This window comes from Phaethon lepturus, unplaced genomic scaffold (assembly GCF_000687285.1).
Source record: "Phaethon lepturus isolate BGI_N335 unplaced genomic scaffold, ASM68728v1 scaffold17734, whole genome shotgun sequence".
Classification (NCBI taxonomy): Eukaryota; Metazoa; Chordata; class Aves; order Phaethontiformes; family Phaethontidae; genus Phaethon; species Phaethon lepturus.
Genome location: NW_010534210.1, coordinates 39,707 through 62,242, shown reverse-complemented (window position 1 = coordinate 62,242; position 22,536 = coordinate 39,707). Strand labels below are relative to the sequence as shown.

General features: G+C 35.7%; 1 protein-coding gene across 1 annotated transcript; it reads right to left on the bottom strand.

Moving 5' to 3' along the window:
• Positions 1–1,893: 1,893 nt before the first annotated feature.
• PRR16 (proline rich 16) lies at positions 1,894–10,210 on the bottom strand. Its single transcript, XM_010285462.1, has 3 exons — positions 10,200–10,210; positions 7,171–7,201; positions 1,894–2,652 (listed from the first exon to the last, which is right to left on the bottom strand). Exons 1-3 carry the CDS (start codon positions 10,208–10,210, stop codon positions 1,894–1,896), a joined length of 801 nt encoding a protein of 266 aa, XP_010283764.1.
• Between the last annotated feature and the right edge of the window lie 12,326 nt (positions 10,211–22,536).

Below are 22,536 nucleotides of genomic sequence, written 5' to 3'. Positions count from 1 at the left end.
CAGACAGACAGCAAAAGTTTTCTTTTTAAAAGAAAAATCTGTATATACACAATGTGGATATGTCCACACACTGTTCCAGTGATTTCAAGTGTAATTTTCCATGTGTGAGCATGAAAGGTGCTGTGGAGTCCCAGGGTGTGAGCAGAATCCACCTGAGAAACTTCATTTGGGCAGCAAAAATCTCACACACATGCAGAACGAGTTACTGCCTCCTGCTGCAAGAGCTAGAATTTCACTTGGCAACAAGCTCTCATGAGATTAAGTGCAGTCAAATAACACAAAATGTAAAGTACATCATGAAAAGGACATGGGGAGCATTTGGGGAAAGCATGATTAAGCATTTAAGACAATCTTCTTGCTTTGCCACTTTTATGCAGGGAATACAACATGAAGATTTAGACTCTAAATGTGTCTTTGCACAAAACACATTCTCTGTTTACTGCAAAGGTATTCAAAGGGTAGTTATCTGTTAGAATTTTTGTTAAGATTATTCTTATTATTTCGGTTTAAATACTATAAATGTACTATAATATGTATACAGGGAAACTGGTTGAAGATTGGTTTTCAGTTTAATACCTATTACAAAATGTAAATGGAAATTTAAATTAAAAATCTGTTTTGTCTATTTTTGGCTGTTTTGCCATAGATTTCATTTTACATTTCAGCTGAAAAAAGCATACTGCTTTTATATAGCATCTGTTGTTGGGCCACTTGAGATTAATTTGGCACAACCTTTGTAAATAACAGATTTATTATCAGATTTTCTTCACTGATCGGATGTTTTTTAACTCTTGGTCCCAACAACACTTTTTGTGAGAATAAAAGAATGTTCTTTCATAAAATAATTAAAAACACTGAGGAATTTTTTTTCAACTAACAAGAATATTAATTGGGTTCACCATCAAAATGTGATAACATGTAAAATATTTCGTTTTGCATGTTAATGCTTCTTAATTGCACAGAGCTTTTCAACTTCAAAGCTCTTGACATGAATTAAGTGGATGTCCCTGAAGGCCTTAGGCAAAATTTTATTTGCTTTCAAAAAGATATTTGCACCAGACAAAAGCTTTGTGAAAAACACAAGACTGCACTTCGTTGTTTTAATCTGCTGCCATCGTATGTGAGATAAAATATTACTGCCGTTTTGCAGATGGAGCAGTGGAAACAGGGGCGAACTGAATGGGACTACCCCTGCTCATCTTAAAACTCTATACTTTGCCTTGGCTATGGCACACTGAGCAAGTGAGAAAGAAAATGCAAGATAATTCAGTTTTCCAAAGCCATGTCAACATACCTTTCAATTATTTCTTTACTTACACACCAAAGATCAAGCTGCCTGAAAGTCCGATGATTGCCTCCTGTTGCACCACTCTACACACAATGCCTTCGCTCAAGCAAGTCTGGCGGAGTAAAATGCATTTGCTAGAATTCAGTCAAAAGCTGTTATCTGGTACTCCACTTTGCTTTGTCAAATGACATTGTAAAAGGTCCTTGCTAGAAACAGGAAGTTTCCCAGAACCCAGGAGCAATGGTTGTTCCCTCATGTCAGATAGATAGACTGAAATCTATCATGAAATCACCACTCGGTATTTTCAAACTGAAATTTTCTTTTCACTGTCTTTTAAACCATGCTACAGATATGAAACTACAATATATGTTTACAACCTATGCGTAAAGCATGAAAGTTTTTTCAGCATCCTTTGCCACAATGACATTTTTTGGTGAACACAAGTTAAGACCAACAAGCATTCCTCTTTGTACTTACCATGTGATTTTTATGCCACTTCACAGGAGTAATACATTGGGTCTTTTTATTGCTCAAGAAGAAAGTGCTCATTACCTATTTATGTTTACATATAGGAAAAGACAAAGAGTTGTTTCAAGTGGCATACATCACACTGTTGTAGTGGTTGATTTCCTCAGGATGGTCTTCTGGGGTTTTGGTGCGGTTTGTGGAGGCACAGTCGCAGGTCTCGGAGGAGGAAAGCTATTACTGGGACTTATCCCCAACCCTCCATTTTCCAGAGAAAATGGAGGCAGCGGAGGTGGTGGAGGTGGCAGAGGAGGGCACTGGTGCGGCAGCTTTCCCACAGCACGGGCAGGCTCACTGTGCAAGTGCACCTCCCTGTTTTTAATGTTATACCGAACATCACAGTCAGGGCAATAGCCGTGGTACTGCACTTTTTCACTGAATCGTACCCGCTCCCTTGCTCCTGGCTGCGGACACCGCTCTTTCTCAGGTCTGTGCATCAGAGGTTGCATCGCAACTTTCTCCAAGTTATTGTTCGGTATACAACACATATCTCCATTTGGGATGCGGTTGGGCCCGACTGGCACACCCCCGTTTCGCAGCAGAGTACCATTAGTCTTGACAGGGTTGGCCGAAGGAGGCAGCCTTGGAGGCTCGTCACACTTGACGGGTGTCAATCGTGGTGGAGGTGGGGGTGGATTTGGCTTCCGCAGCACGGTGAGGATAGCAGAGGGGTGTGCAGGTGGCTTGATGAGCGGTGTGTTGGCCCGCACCTTGACTTTCTCCAAGCTGGAAGCTGTTGTGCTGCTGGAGCTGCTGTTGAGTGTGTCCGTTTTGGAACTGTCTGTCATATCATCCTCCAACTGCAGATCAGATGTCAGCGTGTCAATCTGGTCAACCACCTGCACAACACCAGAGAGAAAATGGTGACAAAAGTTTGCCCCAGTGAAGGCACAGAAAAACAAAAGCACTCTCCACTATCAGTTTTGTCCCTCCCAGAACTGAACCATCCAAAATTTTTTGACCATTATTTCTTTTTGCTTGCCAATGTAACATGAAGATGAAGATGATGATGATGATAATAACAACAATAATAATAATGGCTAGCTTGCTAGCTTATCACCTGATAATAGTTTGAAACACTCTGGAATGAAATTCTGTTTCTTCCCCTTTATGGTTTACTCGGCAATATTATTCCAAGTGAACTGTAATCCTTCAGTATTACGTTTTGCCTTCCATCGCAGAAAGAGTCTGAATTATTTAACTTTAGCTTCTACATGACAGCTTCTGAATCCAAATCTTCCGCAGAGTATCTTTTAGCTCTGACCTTTCACACAGTCTTGATTTAAATATGCATCTCCATATAAGTGATACGATACACCTACAATCATATTTGGTACATTCTTTCCTGACAATTTTTAAACATAAATAAGGTACTGAGAAGCAACCTCCCTCTTGTATTAGACTGCATTATCTCCCTTTATGAATATTTTTCTTAAGATCTGAGATCCTGTGAAGCAATCCTGAAATAGTATTTGCTGCAAGAAAAGAGGAGAAGTAGCTTGGTTTCCAAAGTTACAAGCACTTATTAACTCACTCACTTTTTCCCAAGATTTCCTCTACCTCCCATATTCTGTTTGTAGTTTGTACGATGTTACGTGTCTTCTAGTTTTCCAGACTCCTTCTTCTACTCTTTTTTTTTTATAGGACATGCAACTGATGGTATCTTTACTAGGTAGTGAAAATTTGTCATATGACAATTAAAAAACCTTTCTGAAGACTGTATTTCACTCAGTATCTAGCTGAACAACTGTAGTTATAATCTACAGGTAAGTACAACACACACAATGGGAAGTTGGCACACGTTTAAAAACGGATCTTTACCCTCTACATGCTCACAGGATATACATAAATTAATCAGTAGCTGAAATGTTACTAGCAAACTTGGGTGCATGAATACAAAGCTTGTGACATTGCTTGGGGTCCTTATGGGAGATCTGTGACATTCTGGAGGGAGAGCTGGGGGGGCACCCGAATATATCTGAAACTAGACATCTCCAGATACACTGAATCTATCCTTCTTACCCTTTTAAGACTTTAATTTCTGCTTCCTGCTCTCAATAAGAAAATCTATTGATTTCAAAGTAAGCCTATTTTTGAGAAGCATAAGCCATATGTTAACTGCAAAAAAAGTGAAAGTCATTACTGAAGGCAACGACTCTTTATCCAGTCAAACCAGCAACCCACTTATGTGCCCAGTGGTAAACAGTAAATAATGAAAGCAAAAACATCACAGAATGAGAGAGCACTTTAGCTTCCGCTACTTATACTGTAGCTAAGAGTTGTGTGGTATAAAATTCACAGAAATTCATATGCAAAAATTCAGTTCAGTGCCTGCCTTCTCCTAAAAACAGCAAACAGCAGATAACTGTTATTCAGAATGTGAACTTTCAAACATCTTTGAAAAAAATTTACAATACTTTTTCTCTCCAAGACCAAAACAACTACTCATTTATTCATTATTCAAACCCCAATACCATGTTGCATTTCAGTTTCTATTTTTGCATTTTGATTTTTCCCCAATAAAGAATAAAGAAAAATTATACTCTTAAAAGACCGACATTAATTGCCCCAAATAATCAGGATTTAAAATAGTAGTGCAGAAATTGAAAGGTACAATTGAACTCTGGTAACTCTCATATCCCAAACATGTCCTCCAGGGAACAGCATATGATTCCTCTTTGAAATTTCAGAATAAAGGCAGATAAACAACATCTGCAGTAAGGCAATGCAAAATTCATATCAAGACAGACAGTTTACCGGAGAAAGAACTCACATTATCACCTTACTTTACACATGCAAACCAAGGCAGAGAGCACTTCTCAAAATGAAACAGTGCATCTAAAGGAACAAGGAAAAGACAGTCATGTTCTGGGCACAAAGCCTGAAATTCAAGCACACCTCTGCAAGTTTAGTATGGATTTGTGTAAATAATAGGGTCTGCCTACATATCGCTGAATATGCTGTTGAATCCTCAACTGGAATCCAATATGTAATCTTTTAACAAACTACAAAAGCTACAAAATGGATTCATGCAACATAAACCAAAGAAACTCCTTGGCAAGCACAGAAACATTAAAAAAAAAGCAGCTAAACAGCTGCAGGCATGAGGGAAAGGAAAAACATATCCATAAAGATGCTCAATACAGGAGCACAGGGTAGCTTGTACAGCTGACAGTACATTGGTCTATATTGCAGTATTAGATAACACTAAGTGATAATACTTGATTGCTTCATACTGCTTAACAGGAATGATATTAAAATGCCAAGAACAAAAATTGGTTTCTTTTGCAGTTGGCTTATTCCAGCAAAACCAAGTTTTTCTTTTCCTCTGTTGTCAACCATGACAGCCCCCTCAAAAGGTACCTACAATCATACAGGACCATAGAAACCAACATCGCATGTGTGAGGAAAAAGGCAGTCACAGACCACTGATGTGGTTATTGCACAATTAGCTATGGAGAGATATCATGGAGATTATCCAAATAATATACTAAGTTTTCCTTACCTTAATAAAATTCACTCACAATTTCCAATATCAAATTCCCAATAAAGAAGAAAATAAAATAACTAAAATGTATTTTAATGTTATTTTAAGACACACACAAAATTCTAGTAATTTTGTGTAATATTTTTCCTGCAGAACCCATCACAAATGATGGCTTCTTTGCTTTAGGCCTTGTGTGCAAGAAAGATTGTCCCTGTTCCACACTGTACAAAATGAATGTACTCCATGCAATGTAATTCTACAAAAACAAAGCCTAGTGTTTATTATGTTGAGATGGATACATTAAAGGTGATATTCGACGGAGGATATAGCTGTAATTATGCAGCACACATGTGTCATAAAATATCAGACCGTGGTGATGAGAAAATTTGCATCCATTCAAACATTCAACATTCCTTCTGACAGTGCAAAAATTTTCTAAAGAGTAACAAGAAAGTCTTTTATGAACTGTCCTTGAATTTAAATGACCACAGAGTTTAACTTTTGCCCTTTAGGCAAATGTGTAGTACATATCAGAACTTTTTTGTCATCTATCCATTTGTAAAACATAAAACCAGCACAAAATGGCTCTGGCATAACAACGCAGTTTGTCTGTCCAGATTCTTTCCCACCAAAAGTTCTGATTCTGTTTACTTTTATTTTCTTTTGCTTTTTTTGTCCCAAAAATAAAAATTCAAATAGGATGAAAAAGTAACAGAGAGCCAGTGACTAACACAGTGAAACTGATGTAGTTGAAGAAAAAAGAAAAAAAGTGTGTTGAAAAAAATAGTCTCCATTTCACAACACGTTTCCTATGGAAGTAAGAGAGAGAGTATTTAGAAACAAAACACTGCTCCAGTTGTGCTGAATCTGTCCTTTTTTCAGTTTTGGAATAAACCAGGACTTGATTCACATGTACAGTCATGGGGGAGACATTCTTTTATAGCCTGAGGAGCTCCTTAGCCACTAACCGGATTTGAGCTCTGCAGAGATGCCCACTTCTCCCTCGCCAGGCATATCCTGAGGCTTCAAGCTCTGTAGGATCCAGAGTGATACTCCTGAATGAACCAGGACATCAGCTCATTCAAATCCCCTTTCAACAATATCAGGTGCTCAGCAGGGATGGAGTTGAATTTCTCTAGCTGACCCCAAGAAATTAATCAAAGTCTGTTAATACATGTACAGACCCAAATTATTTTATCCTGAAATCTAGATTGTTCAACAAGTCAAACCTCTGCTTATAGCCATCACTTTATCCTTAGAAATATGTGTGGAGCTTTTGGATTGGTTTTTTTGTTGTTTATTTTGGGATTTTTTTGACAACAACTGAGTATCTTTACACACAATGAGCAGAAAAAAACAATTGGATAAAGCAAATTTAATGTAGATATTATGTTTCTCCTTCACCTGCAGTTTACTGATTTAAAATTATTTTGTATTTTCTTGTCCTTTTAATTTTTTACGCAGACACTCAAGCCTTTCTTTCCAGTAATGCTCAAATTATACAGAAGTTCACAACAACAGCATCTGTAAAACATGCATATAAGAATTTCTAATCACCATTTAGAACCATCAATCAATTGACATGAGTTAAATCTCATCTCTACCTAAACTCAAAACAGAAGGGGTATGTTTAAAAACCAACACTAGCTAACAGCAATTTACCACATTAAAACAAAAAGAAATCAAAAAACAATTGATACAATTCACAATTAGTTTGCTTTTTCTCTTAGATTTTCCTGTAGACATTCAAGCCTTTCAGTAGATTTGGGAAAAAAATGTTAATTATAAACATTCTAATTGGGAAACAGTCAAGTGCTCAAATGCACCAGTGCTCCTAAATCTTTTAACTCAGAGGGGCTGACTAACTCACCTTGTAAGCTGTCTCATTGTTGAGTACATAACTACAAGAACAGGTTCAAGGAAAAAATAAGCATTGTATGACTGTAGGAAGATCACAGATCTTTGCTAAAGCAAATGAATAATACTGCTGTTGAGTTCTTACTTGCCAATGCATTAACTTTTAATACTTAAAAAAAAAATTTCTAAACTTTCTTTAAAAAATCTCTATTTCAATAGGTTTTTCTTCAAACTATCTAAACTAATAACTTGTATAGTAAAAGAGTGTAGAAATATATAATTGAAAAGATGGTAGGAAGTAATCAGGGGTAATTTCTTCATACCAGCAAAATCCAAATCTTTAGAGAATGCCATAGACGATTGAGATGGTTTTATAGACAAGCAAAACAAGACATTTATTTCTGCTTCAAGAGCCTTCACGTTTGGATTAGACAGAGAAAAGTAAAGAATGAGAATAAAATTAAGCCAAAAGGAAAATGATAGATCTGTGGTTAAATCAGAAATTTGTGCTTAATTTTGTTCAATAATTTTAATGTTAATTTTATACTAAATAAATGCTATGAATAGTATCCACCAAGGAAGTACAAATTAAAACAAACAAACAAACAAACAAACGAACGGTTAGAAGTTCATGAAAGACGACATGTAGAATTGAAAACTCCACACTCCAGAGAGAAGAGAAATGAAATAAGGTACCTCTGCAAGAGCTGACAGACAGCCATCAGGAAGAAGAAAAGCAAACATGAAGGATTGCTTCATGCTGACAACTTGCCAGGTAGTAGTTACTAAAAGTAGGCAATGAGGGAAGATCACTAGATTTTAAGATGGGAGTGCAAAATGAAACAGTGATTGCACTCTGGATACACTTGAGCAATACAGCAGAGAAGTTGACAAAGCCAAAGCGCATCAGTGGATGAATGTTGTACACATGATTCTTGAGAGCATAAGAATAGTGTAAGACAGCCAGGAAAGAAAAGACAGCCATGTAAGAGCACATCTCACAAGGAACTGACAAAACAATTGACTTAATGGCTAAAGTTCTAGCAGCATTTGTGAGAAAGACTCCTTGCATAAGTTTATACATATAACTTTTAAATGTATACAATATGTAAGATCTATAGTAACATTACATGAGTTTTTATTTGCATTTCACTAAGATTAAACATGAATATGATTTGTGTGACATTTGTAAGATAGAACCATAAGTAAACTGAGATTAAAGATTACTATTTGGAGACAATTTTGTCTCTCTCTGGGAGTGTACAGCATATTAAACTGTTAGAGAAAATGTAAAGCTTCTTATTGTAGATAGAGGTAAGATTAAGTTATGTACTACTGAAAAAAACCCTTACCAATGTGCATTTAGACTCAGAAATTACATTCTGCAACACCAGTGTATGGAAAATGAATTGGTACTATCAAACAAAATAAGGAAGTCAAAATGACACAAATACTACCCGTCCACAATAAAAAAGAAAAAAAAATGGAAAAACGAAGACACTGAAGTTGCAAACAATCTGCAATGCAAAGACATCCTACAATTAACCCCATCACTCAATGTTCCCAAACTCTTATATTAAATTGCTTAAAAATACAGATCTACCATAAAGTATTGCTCTTCCACAGAGGTCAAACTGCAGTCCCTGTTCAAAATAACCGAGAATCTTGCCCAAGAAAACATGTTGTGATTATGAAAACCAGTTTATGCTGGCCTAATATTTCCCTTGTTTGAGTTTTACTTAGAAGTTTTGTCTGTTTTTTACCTCCTCTGCTAAGACACTTTTGTGGGTGAATATCCTAACTCAGTTAGACCAATACTCAAAACTCTGCATTTCTTACTGGATGCCAGGATCTCATTATAAGAATCTAACTTGACAATAATAAGACTAAAACATGACACAGAAAGGAACAGTTTCTTTTACTTCTTAACTGTATACCTAAAAGTCTCTGAAAAGAATATCTACAATTAGTCACAAACACTTTTTGCAGTGCTTCTCTTTGTGTCATTATGCAACACATATGCACAAAAGTGTATGTAATCTATTGAGTGCTTTATTATCTCCTCACAAGAAATGTTTCACCAGGTTTGTTTATCCTCTTGTTCAAAGGCAGTGGGAAACAAGGCAGTAAGGTACTGACATTCAACAAATATATAAACCACGCGCTGCACTCAGTCCACCACAGACAATTGTGCTTTTTTTAAACTCTCCAATAAAGAAGAGTTTTGCTCTTCAGAAAGAAAAGTTATATACTCTTAAAGACTCATACACTTTTAAATTCACAGAACTTCAAAATTATAATTTTTCCTAAAATGTCCAGCCATTTTCACTCTTTCATATGTTCTTCAAAGTTTCACATAGATTTACAAGCAAGATTTCTTTTTAAAATTACTTGCTTCTCTACAGGCTAGTACCTCTCAAAAAAGCTGCATAAGCAAAATGGAAATGGTACTTAGCTGTGATACTACTTCTGAGAAGGAATAGTTATAATCCATATATTACTGTTTAGTACTATACCACAGCAGTTTACAGCTATGAGATTTGATTTAACAGTTTGCTGGAAGATTTCTAGGAAACTAATAGTTAGATGCACATACTGATCTTGATTTTAAATCAATTGAAATAAAGTCAGGTCATGAGTCTAGCACAAGTTTTTGCTTTCTTATTTTGAACTAAAAAAATTACTGGGGAAAGGAACAAAATTAAGTGGTATTCCTTAATTGCAAATGTGCAATCAAAATGTCTTAATTTCATTATTTTTGAAGCAATTCCAAAAACTTGCAAAGTCTGATACAGCTAAATTTTGCACTGTACTTGCAAAAATTAACTATGGTAACACGCCAGAAGAAGAAACATGTAATTAACAATAAACAGCAATCAGCTCTATCACAAAGAGCCTGCTGTTGCCTTTAAGCAAGGAACTGGCACACATGCTATGTCAGTAGCTCTAATATCTTATGATTGCATCTCTAATTCAACAAGAAATTGTTCACTTGCTGTAATTACTACAGGAATCTTTAAGACAAGCTGTCAAAGTATTTACCTTCCCGCCATCTTAGCTCATTATTTCCTGTACAGTTACTAGGCCTTTGTTGACAAAAATGAATGTTCACTATAACTAAAGACACAAATGAAGCTTATTACCCACCAGGTCCTTGCCTGTAAATCCTGAACCAACCACAGAGCTAACAACAAATGTAGGGGAGTTCTCTATCAACACCGAGTGAGCCAGTATTTCCCTCTACAGTTTAAGCTGCATAATATCAGAGTAACATCCTGTTCTCAGGTGCTTATATTGCAGCTTTAGTCACCCATGGTCATATCTTTTGCATTTGCCATAACTAAGTACTCTACACTGCCCGCCCACCCATCCCCAGTGAATACAGCTTCCAGGTCAAAGAGAAATGGAACATAATTTAGACTAGAAACATATTTATAATGTTGCATAAGACAAAAAATTGTAAAAAGAAACCAAAAAAAGAGCTGTACTAGGAGAGACAAGTGGTCTACTTAGTACGATACCGTGAAAAATTACAAAAAGCTGGTGCCCAGACGAGAACACAAGAATAGAAAAGTCACACAGAAATATTTCTGTAGAATCTTATCCCAGTCTCAAACAATTTCTAACTCAAGGACTTCTTAACAGATTTTGCGTTAAGTAGATCTTGACATATTTATCTACCATGAACAAGCCTATTTCTGCTTGAAGCCGTATAAGCTTTTAGCATCCGCAATATCCTGCAGTTTCCCACCTTCATTTTACAGATATACCACCTACTCCTCTTTCTGCTTGAGAAAAAACACAGAGGCTTTTACAGACAAAGTGGTTCACGGCCTTGCATAATACTTAAGCTGTAGCTGTTTTGTAAAACCACAGTTACGCAAACCCTCTCAGTCTTGGAATTTGTTGGGGCTTTTTTAATGAAATACATAATAAATGTCTGTGGAACAAAGAGTAATAACCTCACACAAGGAAACAAATACTCAAATACCTGGCTACACCCAGCAGTTTTTCTGCCACCACTAGTAAGTTATAATAAAAGTTTTACAGTCTCTCCAGCAGCATCTCTGTATCTGAAGCTGTATTAATAATCATGTCTGTTTATGCTAAGTTATTCCAGCATAGCACTAAGGATGAATCTCGTATTTGAGTTAATACACACTGCCAGGAAGATTCAAAGTTCAGCTTTCAAGAGGTGACTCTTACGGTAGCATCTCAGACAGCTCAGTCACCCACCCTGCAACACCAGCAGAGGCCAAGGTTAGAGTGAGTCTTCTCAGTGTTAAGGTATCTGAAAGATCAATGCTTTCCTAAGCAAACTTACACACAACCCAACTGGATAAAAACCTTCATGCAGTTGTTGTTGCTGCCAGAAAGTTTTTGCTAAAGAATACATTAGTAACTTCAGCAAACTAGTATTACCCTTTGGAGTGCATTATACAGTCATTGATTGAACCTTACCCTCTGTACATAAATTCAGAAATACACAGTTTTCAGTCACAGGCTTTACTAAATTGTACTCCGACATTTGGAAGTAGACTGAACACCAAGTCAGGCTGGACGTAAATGTATAAACAGGAATTTAAGAATATGCTGGATTCCTGGCAATCTAACAAAGGCATGAAAGCTCAGCATCATGATCCTGACTTAGCATTTCAGGGAAAGCAAACTGGGAAGCTCATATTCAAAATCTTAAAAGAAAAAGGCATGGTAATTCTTCTGTGTACCCTTTTTGGATGAAGTCTGCTAGGGACACTGCTTGGAAGATCAGAGAGAGACAAAGGCAGGTATGTGGCAGGTATTCATAGCATGAAGAATAATACAATTACAGTTCCTGTCACACACAAAAGAACTCTGATAAAATTATGATAAATAGAAACCCTGAGAAAATGAAGTAAAAAACAAACCAAAAAATCCCTTTCTAGAAAAGCAAGTTCAAAGAATATTTGTAACAAAAAAATAGGTGTTCTAAAATATTAACCGAAATAAGTCATCATTCCTTACAAATGGCAACAGAATTTCATACTTCCAGTGAAATGCTCACATCATCTTGTATTTGGCAATATAGGAAAGTAATTAATATCACAAAAGTAAAGAGGATTAAATCTGTTCTTATGTCACATCTAGAGACACAGAGAGATGACACTTTTCTTAACTCCGGTAAGGAAGTGCAATGATTTCACACATAGCTTATTACCCAGGCTGAAAGATAAACTGCAACCCAGACTCAACACTAAAAAAGAAGTCTCACCCTGAGTTCTCAGTCATGCCTTTCCTTTGCTCCCCTCCCTTGCCCACAATGATGCAGCCATCCAAACTGTGTAAGCATAGCAAATCAATCCACATATTTGAAATAAAAGTATGATGCATATCTCTATGGGCAGCAGTGTTAACTGAGAGTTGTTTAGGAACAGATTCCAAGAGCAGCGAATCTGGCACAGCTTGTTCTGAACATCAACAAAAGACTCACAACTAGAAAAAAGGGCTTTTAAGTACTGGAGAAACAAATGAGGACTACATAATAAAATATAAAGAAAGTTTAATTTCATATGACTCACAAAGAAAACTGCAACTGAATGGGAAATCAGCAATTTTCCCTTTATTGTTATACTCACGTCAATTATACTTTTTTTTTGGTACTCTTCAAGTTTAGGTTTGACAGTGTAGATGTAGCTCGTGTGACTAACTTCATTAAAGTAATCGAACAATGCTCATTTTGTTTTTGGGGACATTGATACCTACTCTTCATTCTATCTCTGAAAATGCCTAATGTAACACTGTAACAAAGAGGGTGTACAACTACTTTATTCTTTAGTTTCCATACAATTTCTCCTAAATTTCTAGAATTACAAAATACATTTTTGGAAACACAGACTGCAGTCCTCTATTTTTTATGCTATTAGATAAGAAAGAAAAAACATTGAAAAGGATGAAGCTGGACATGGTAAATGCGCATTTGATGAACTATTCCTGCATGCATAAATTTTTAATTCATTGGCATAAATCAGGAAATTTAAAAGACAAATTGCTAATCAGCATTCAATGCTTAAATGCACATGTAAATGTACAAGTAAAAAGGCTTCCCTGTGAAAAACTCAGGAGAATTAATGTGGAAGCCTTGTGTACATTTTTCAGTAGTACTCCTTGACAGTGGACATCTTTTGTTTAACATAAAGAGGCCAGAGAATACCAGAGCCGTGAGATTTTGGTGTGTCTTCTGAATCAAATGTATCTTTCTAAATCAACATTTTAGAAGCTGCGGATTACTACTGCTTTTCTCTCTCAAAACAGGTAACAAAATTGAAAATGGTTGAATGTTGTCAGAAATTAAGGAATGTTTAGACTGTACATTCTCATTATCTCTAGTGTTTTCTGAGTAAAAGTGGTGTAAAACAGCTGAAAATGCAGTACCATAAAATGTTAGAGATTTTAGTCCCTACATAGCAATCTTTGCTGTAAATATTGGTTCATAATGACTACAAATACAGTGATTTGCCTAGTCAGATATCATATTAACTTAAATGAATGCTAAGTATTGGACAAGAGGAAATGGCTTCAAGTTGCGCCAGGGGAGGTTTAGATTGGATATTAGGAAAAATTTCTTCACTGAGAGGGTGGTCAGGCATTGGAACAGGCTGCCCAGGGAGGTGGTGGAGTCGCCATCTCTGGAAGTGTTCAAGAAACGTGTGGATGTGGTGCTTCAGGACATGGTCTAGGGGACATGGTGGCGCTGGATTAATGGTTGGACTTGATGATCTTGAAGGTCCTTTCCAACCTAGTGTTTCTGTGTGATTCTGTGTATTTGTCTAAGCTCTTAACTATTAATGTGAACAGCATGTAGAAGTTCCTTAAATTATATGCATTCCCAAACTATTAATGCTTACCACAGAGATTGAAAGTTGCTCTGTAGGATTAGGAAAAAAAGTCACACTAATTACATATGTAGTTTCTTATGTACACTCTTCAGATACATTAATAACAGCTATTGTGGAAAAAAGCCCTCATAACATTATAACTCAGAAAAATAGTTTAAAACATTTAGCACATCCAAAAGAATTTTCTGAGAAGTTGGTAAACAACTCTATTGCAATTCTTTTGTGCTAACTCCAGTCTTAAGCGCTGGGTATTCTTCTCTGATTTTAAATAAACCACCTCACTGGGCAAAGCATTAATCAGCACCCTTCCTTTTCCTCTGACAGTCTAAAGTAGACTCCAGAATAAAATGGTTAACATCTTTTTGTTTTTAGAACAAAAATATGTTCCCAAAGAACAGCCAATGTATTGTTTTGGAGACCACATGTTAGGCTGGTGGATTTTTGATGGAAAGGATTTTATTAGTGAAATACTACTCTGACTCTAGATGGCCTCCATATTTTACTATTTCAACACCATTTCTGTTACAGCTTCAAAGCCACATTTAAGCCAAAATGAAATGTGCAATGAATTTACATTAATCTGGAAGTACTAATTCCAAGCCTGTTGGGCACTTATTAAAATATTGTTTCAACAGAACTGAATACAACTGGAGGACTTAACTTAGTAGACACATTTTTAACCAGTCCTTTCGACTTCAAAACATGAGCCAAAATCGTTTCATTCTAATTAAAAGTTTGAACAAATCCAAGTTCAAGGCAAATTTTACATGAAATGACAGCATCGTCTGCTTTTTACAGTAAAAAATAGTAAAGCAGTTGGCTTTTTTTCTTCAGATATACCTGCAATACTCTTTCTATTGATATGGTTTCATTGAAAGAAAGCTTTTATTTACGCAATAGGTTGAACTATCTGCCTGGACAAAAACAAGGTTATTGACTATAATGATCATTACTAAAAAGTTGTATAACTTTTTCAGCTGAGAGGTCTTAAAATGGGCAAGTTGCCTTCTCCCCCTTGCTCTCTCGGTGAGCTGCCGGTGACATGTGGAAGTAAGTGTGGTGTAGACATCATTCCAAAAATGAGAAAAATGAGAGAACAAAAAAGACATCATAATATTGACCCTACCAAAAGCTTCTTGGGACTCAATTTGACTTTTTCGATCTGGATGTACTATGCAGAATACATAACACGAGATAGCCCATGGTGAGATTAGACCACTAATAAATAATAGTAATGAATCAGCCAAACCCTGTTACTAGAGAAACTAATGGCTATGAACCATGTAGGTTTGAAAGGAATACTTGGTTGCCTTTTAATTATTAGTTGCTCCAAGTTAAATGACTTCTGCTCACACTGCATCACAACATATTTAAGGAATTTAATTAAAAGTTACAGAATATTCTGTCTTAATATTTATGGATAGCACTTTTTTCAGATTCTTTTAAATAAATTCTTACATGTGCACAAGGAAAATATAAAAATAAGGAGTTTTATCTCATCCTTGGTTCTATATACCTTATACATGTCAAAATGCTGTCTCTTGAGTCTCCGTTCTCCATGGCTTTGGCCTGAACCGCATTTTTGATTCAATATGCTAATTATCTGAAGAAAGCTAAAACCAATATAACCTAGTCAAAATTTCTGTACCCTTAGGCACATATCTAAATCTGATTCCTTGAAGTCATTAGTAAAGATTTATATGTATTCCAAACAGTGAAGAAGAGCAAACTGTAGCTGAGGATTTTTTTTTAATAAATAATATCATTAAATGTTTTAGCAATAATTACAGTATTTGGATTAGCAGGATACGAACATTGCCAAGACAGCTGTTTAAAAAATTTCAAAGTAAATAATGTAATCTAATCGTACACATTAACATAAATGGTTGCTTACTTTATAGTTAAAGCTGAATTTAATAAAAATCACTTAATTCAGAGCTTGAAGAAAGCTTTCTATCTGCCTTCCAGTCAAAAAAATTAACAAATATCATAAATTAAGGATGTATGGGGAGCAAAGGTGAAGTAGCAGAGTTTACAGCTGATGTTTGCAATGAGATTTACGTTCTATTTGCTGAGCCTTAAAAATACTTATCTAACATCTTTAAGATGTCTTTAAGATTTAGGAAGTCTTCTGTTTTCAAATCTAGTATTTTTTTGTTCTATTAATTGCCCCAACAGAAAAAAATCAGGAAATCTGTAGCTCAGATATTTCCAGCACTTTTGAAGGAGGTAATTGTTTCAGAGTGTGCCAAAGCACAATACTGTGGATGTTTTTTCAAGCAATGACTAATAAATTCTTGTCCTTATAATACCATTAGGTCATGTTTTTGGCACTACTACCTGCTGTTCCAATTCTATTTCTGGTTACACATCACGTAGGTTGTAACAGAAGAAAACAGAAAGTTTTTCTTTGCTTTTGCACAATCTGCAAAGAAGATGGGCCTGTTATGCCTGTAATGTACGTACACTCCCAGCAATACTGAACTATTAAAATAGAATTTGTCCATCTCACATGGTACACGGTCTTGTACTCAGTAGCACGGCACTGTATTTTTACTTGTGGTCTAGTCCCTCTCCTGTGTATTCAGTTCAGATGCTTCTGCATCTGCTGCATAGGTTTCTCTTGGGTGTCATTACTTTTGCTATTTTTAATGCAAGAGAGAGGCATGACTTATCAGAAGTATCAGCCTATTGATTAAAGGATGAAGGTGAAATTCAAGACATCGGTATCCCTCAGTAAGTGAACAGTTGCATTACAGCTGTAGTAGACTACATTGATGCGGAGAGTAGAAAACCATTTCCAAACAGATTTGCAAACCACAGTGATGTGCAGAGTGGGGGAGCCACCCACTGCCTCAGTCACGCAGCGTAGCAAACTGCTGTCAAGATTTAGCACAGTTACTGCAAATTTCCAACCAAAGATAAAGGCAAAATTATTCAATCCTTGAAATGAATTGCTGATATTTAACCTTTGATGCTTTGTTTTTGACTTTTCTACAAAGCATTTTCAGTTGAGTTAGTATGTTGATAAAAAAAGCTAGGGGATATGTATTTTAAAGTTATGTATATTAAGAATTATTTCTATGGTGACTATGACAATATGAGAAAAATCTGATCTAAACCTCTAGGAGAGAAGAGAAAAAAAGTAGTTTTCTATGTTTACTGGACCTTCCTTACACATCGTCTTCTGCAACTTACGAGACATGAATACTTTTTCCTCTTTTTTTTTTTCTTTTAAAAAATATAATATGCAAGCAGCACAATTTCTGCTCAGATTAATTACGCAATCCCTCAAGTACTAAATAATTTCTTTGATTGCCACCCACATTACTAATCCACTTTGAAGAGTCCTCACATCCAGTCCTTATAATTCCCAATCCCTTTCTGATAATTGCATCACCTGTGGTAGCAGGAATGAAAAGTTTTATACCTATTATGTTGAAGTGGTCCTTAGATGTAAAGAGAGGAATTTTTCCAGTGCTGCTGGAAGGATGCACTGAGAAGCACTAGGAAGACAGATCAAGTGCCTGCTTCTGCAGGTATCCTATGGAGGTCATCTCGGTTTGCTTTATTTCAAGTAAAGATGCAGTCCTACTATTCAACAGAACATGGTTGGTGAGAAGAAAAGACATTATGTACAACAGACCTTTGGTATATGCATTGACATTTTACCATAAATCTCGTCTGCTACTGCTCTATACAGCATAATGAGATAGCACTGAACAAATAATCGTTTTGTTTTCTGGGCTATTAGTGAAAATAAAATTATACAGGTAAGCTTTATAGCTATAATTCATATTTTAATACTGAGATCTAGAATTTTAGAGCCAAGATTTGCCCTTTTAGCAAAATAAATATAAGTTGCAATGGTAAATACTTGGGATTCAGACCCATAAAACAGGCCTGTAAACTAAGGTTTACGTCTAATACAAGAAAATGCTCCAAACTCTGTGAAAAAATCAGTACTTGAAAAAAAAAGCAATCCTGAAATGCCTAAAGAAAAAGTAAGTACTGCAACTTTTTTTTAAAGTTTTAAATGAAATTATTGAAAACCCTGTGGACTTGCATTTAGTTTTTTAAAAGGTATAAGAGTTTATTAGTTTTAGTCAAAACAATTATATTTATTTAAGTTAAACATGTAATATTTGATACCTTAGGCAGTTCAAAAAGAGAGAACTCGGTATTCACAGATAGATAGGTTGTACCTTCCTGGTCAGAGTTAAGATGTTTCTTTTGGGCGAGATACATTAAAGATGACAAATGAAGGATAAGGAAAATTTAACATTAAATAACATTTACATTTACTTTAAATCATCCTGTAAGGACTATAATTTTGTATATTTAAATTACTACTCATTAATACTTTATTGGTACATTAGTACTATGTACTTTTTTTACATTTATAAAATCCGTAAAAAAAGGTGTCCACTGATGATTCCTCTCTCCACGATTACAGCAGGCAGTTTTGTTGCTGTTGATTTTACCTCCTTAAGTATTTTTAAGGTGAAAAATTTCCCCTTCCTCCATATCAAGAAGTGTAAATACAAGATGATGATTTTGCAAAAAAAGATCATTAAGTCATTGAACACACTTCTATCCAATCACAGGTATTGCAGCAGAAAAAATAATTTGTATATATTTTTCATCTCTTTTTCTGTTTGTGACAGAAAAATAAAATCACAATTGCTTTGAATGTAGTTGTTACCTATGCAAATAACATGTAATATACAGATTTTCTTAAAAGAGATCACAGGAAATAGATGTGTGCTCAGTGGTTTTAATTTCTACCTCTGCTATTGACATAACTGTTGTTTTAAGCCAAGAAAGGAGCTCCATTTTTATGTGATGCCAATTTTCTCCTTTATCTCTCATCCATTTACACTGTATACTCTGAAACAACAGTTAGATTTCTCTTGTGCGCAACCCCTCATTGTATGAGTTAAGAGTTGAAGTTCACACACGAACAAAGCCTATAAAACCTGTTTCAAAAGATGGATATAGGGTGAGAAGAAGCTACATGAAGTAACAGCAAAGCAGCAGTGTGACCTGTCTTAGCAGTTGAGCCATGTTATTTTTGGTATTGAAAGATAAAACTTTCTGATCAAGTTTCAGAAGAGCTTCAGGCTTCAGCTTTGAGGATTACCCATCTCTAAATCACTATGCTTTGAGGGAAAAGGACAGCAAAGTATCAGACTGCAGAAGTCCCCATCATATTTTCTGTTGATCTCCCAGTATACTTCTGCTTTGTTTCCATCTGGCTTGGTGCTCCAAGTTTTCATACAGTACAAGCAAGTTATACAGCAAGTTAATAAAGGGATACACAGTTTGTGTCAAAATCACTTGGACTTTCTAAGTCTATCACTTCTCTATACGTACTTCATTGTCCGTTTGCAAGGCCACCTAAATTCCACAGTATGAATTCTCTGGCCCTGCTTGTTCTTAGATCTCAGAAAACTGTGAATGCTCTCTGGTGTCCATAACTGTTAATAAACTGGGAGTAATAAGACCATAAGTACCTCTTGACATAAAATTGTTCATAAATTCTCCATCAAGTAAGCTATTCCTTACATGTTAACCAACACAGTCTCACCCATCCAAGCATGCACAGCTCTTTTCAGACATCATGCAGTTTCTGGCACTGAGTTCCAAGATGCACTGACACCCATGTACTCATTGGTTACACGGCACACAGATGATGCAGTTCTAACTTAATTAGCTGTTTTTAAGTCATTATAGAAAAAACTACTTTTTCCCACTAAAGACTATCAGAATTTGTAGTGAGTATTTTTCCCAATATGGTATCCCAAGTGACTAGCAAAAATGAGGATATGCTGCACAAACATGCATTCATTTTAAAGTGGATATTACATTTAATATTATAAAAAATACATATATGTTGCATCCATATATACAAACAGTCATAGCAGAAAGGTAATAAAGCAAATGAAGCATAAAAAATGCTCAGCTTATTCATAAGATTGCATTGTGTGGGCTGCCTTATGCACAGGTATGTAACAAACTCAAAATTCCTAGCAATTCTGTCATACAAAAATATAAACCCCAGAACCAGGATAGTTTAATGTACCACAAAATAAAAATGCTGGAGTGTTATTTCCAAAACAAGAAAAACATCTTCTGTTTGTATTAAAAATAAATATAAAAAGGCAATTGAAAACTGGGTGTCAAGAAGGATTAGGTGTGGAACTTTTCACTTAGACCTTCAAGTTGACCAGTTTCACTACGAAACTTGGAAAAAATTAACTTTACATCTTTAAGGATAAATGGATTTAATAGGCAGAATAGAATTCTAACAGCTAAAAGATTGAATCTTTTAAGCATTGCGACTGTAGTATGATTTCTGTAAAAAAGTACACCCATATTACAGATAATGAAATAAGGACTTTGTTCCCTTCTTAATTAAATCAATGTGTTTCTAGTCACTGACATAAGATTCTGATTCCACAGATAAAACAAGGTTCCTCACAACCAATAAGTATAATCTGAAATGGTAGCACTGCTATCTAAAAAAAAAGAAGAGAATAAAGAAAACATCATGATGATATAAAGAAGGTAATAACAAGGGGAATCCATGAGCCAAGATGTTGTGGAGATACACAACATGTTCATTTGACACTCTTTACTGATGGGGTGGAAGAGAGAACTGCAGAGCATAAGAGTCTGTATTTTTTTCCTCACTGGGCTGTAATAAAGGGTGAATCCTAATTGGAAAAAAAACCCAGTAATACAGTTCTTTCCATAGCTCCTAACAGCAGTAGTTACCTTTAATCCTTCTCTCTAGGGGTAAAGTTTAGATAAGAGAATTCATGAACATATAAATAAATCTAGGTTGTGGGAATCAATCTTTTGAAGAATACATATTTAAGGCAGGTTGCAAATATTTGTTGTATTCATAACAAACCAGGACAGTTTACTGAAAGCTACACATTAGACTTTAATTAAAAAAACTCCTCAGCTTAGCTAGACACCCAAGTACATCTCACTCTCAGATTAATGTGTTTACTTACAAAAAGAAGCAAGCAGTAATATCTCTGTAAGACCAGCTGATGGCTAGAATAAAGCACTCTGGCTTTCAAACACACAGGATCTCTACTAAATAAGAAAAAAAAAAAAGATTTTAGGTTTTACTTCTTTACAGCCTTCTTCCCAGTTCAACTCCTTTATACAACTAATTCCTTCTCTCAGTAAAATGAAAACTTCGAAAGAGGAAAAAAAGCACATTGGCTCACCCAAATTTTTTACTAAAACCAGACACTATGCTGCCACGTTTCATTTTGTGCATTCTACCAAAAAAAGGAGGTGAAAATTAACTGTTGTTATCTCAGAAGTCAGAGAATAAGTAATTTATTTTCATTATGAAAAATGAAGACATAGCTGTCTTCAGTCCATGAGGTATGAAATATTTTGATCAAATAAGCAACATTCAATGAAAATCTAACTAAATTCTATTTTCTGTTGAGTCACATTGTCTTGTCAAATCTTTTGAAATTATCTTCAGATATTGTAACTGTCCATTACAGTGTCCACTTCTATCACACTACTGTTAATCCTCCACCTTGTTTTGATTAAACACATGAACAAAATTAAATACAGATTTCATGATCTCAGTATCTGACATTTCAGACACCTATTTGCTCTTTGGATCTTTCACTGTTACCTTTTGCCAAACAAATTTCCTGTAGTCATGGGTCCAGTACAAAATATTCAACATTTGAGCCAAAGCAAAAGTAAAACCATGTTATTTCAAAGCATAACTGACATTTACATTGGTCAACTTCTAAAGCAGCTATAGCTAAACTGAATAAAAATCACTTCATTAGTATGCAGTAACAAAAGAAAATTAATTCTTTTTCCATTGAGCTCCTGTTCTGGTCGCTGGCACAATCTACTAAGTTCATGTTCATAAAATCTGAACACGGAGATCTGCTAATTGCTATGGTTGCCAAGACATCAGTATTGCAGATTGCACCGCTGAGAGGTACCAAAGTAACGGCACTGATAACACTAAACTAGCCGTTAAAATTTTCATATTCAGTAGTACCATGCATATACTTAAAGGGGGCTTATAAGAAAGATGGGGACAGACTTTTTAGCCAGGCCTGTTGCAAAAGGACAAGGGGTAATGGTTTCAAACTAAAAGAGGGTAGATTTAGGCATATCTAAGGAAGAAATTTTTCCCAGTGGGGTTGGTGAAGCACTGGCACAGGTTGCCCAGAGAGGTGGTAGATGCCCCATCCCTGGAAACATCAAAGTCAGGTAGGATGGGGCTCTGAGCAACCTGATCTAGTTGAAGATGTCCCTGCTCCCTGCAGGGCGAGTGGACTAGACAACATTTAAAGGTCCCTTCCAACCCCAAGATTCTATGATTCCATGTGAAACATTCACGTAGCAAGTAAAGGGCTTAAGAACAATTCAGATTCCTCAAAGACATCATCAGTAGTATCCAGCTCTAAGAGGAAATATGTTGACTGTCCTAATACTGCTCC

Bases quoted from the DNA above. Each gene is read 5' to 3' on its own strand.
- PRR16 (XM_010285462.1), bottom strand. The intron at 2,653-7,170 runs GTGAGTTAGTCA...GGTGTTGTGCAG, and splicing joins ACAATGAGACAGCTTACAAG to GTGGTTGACCAGATTGACAC.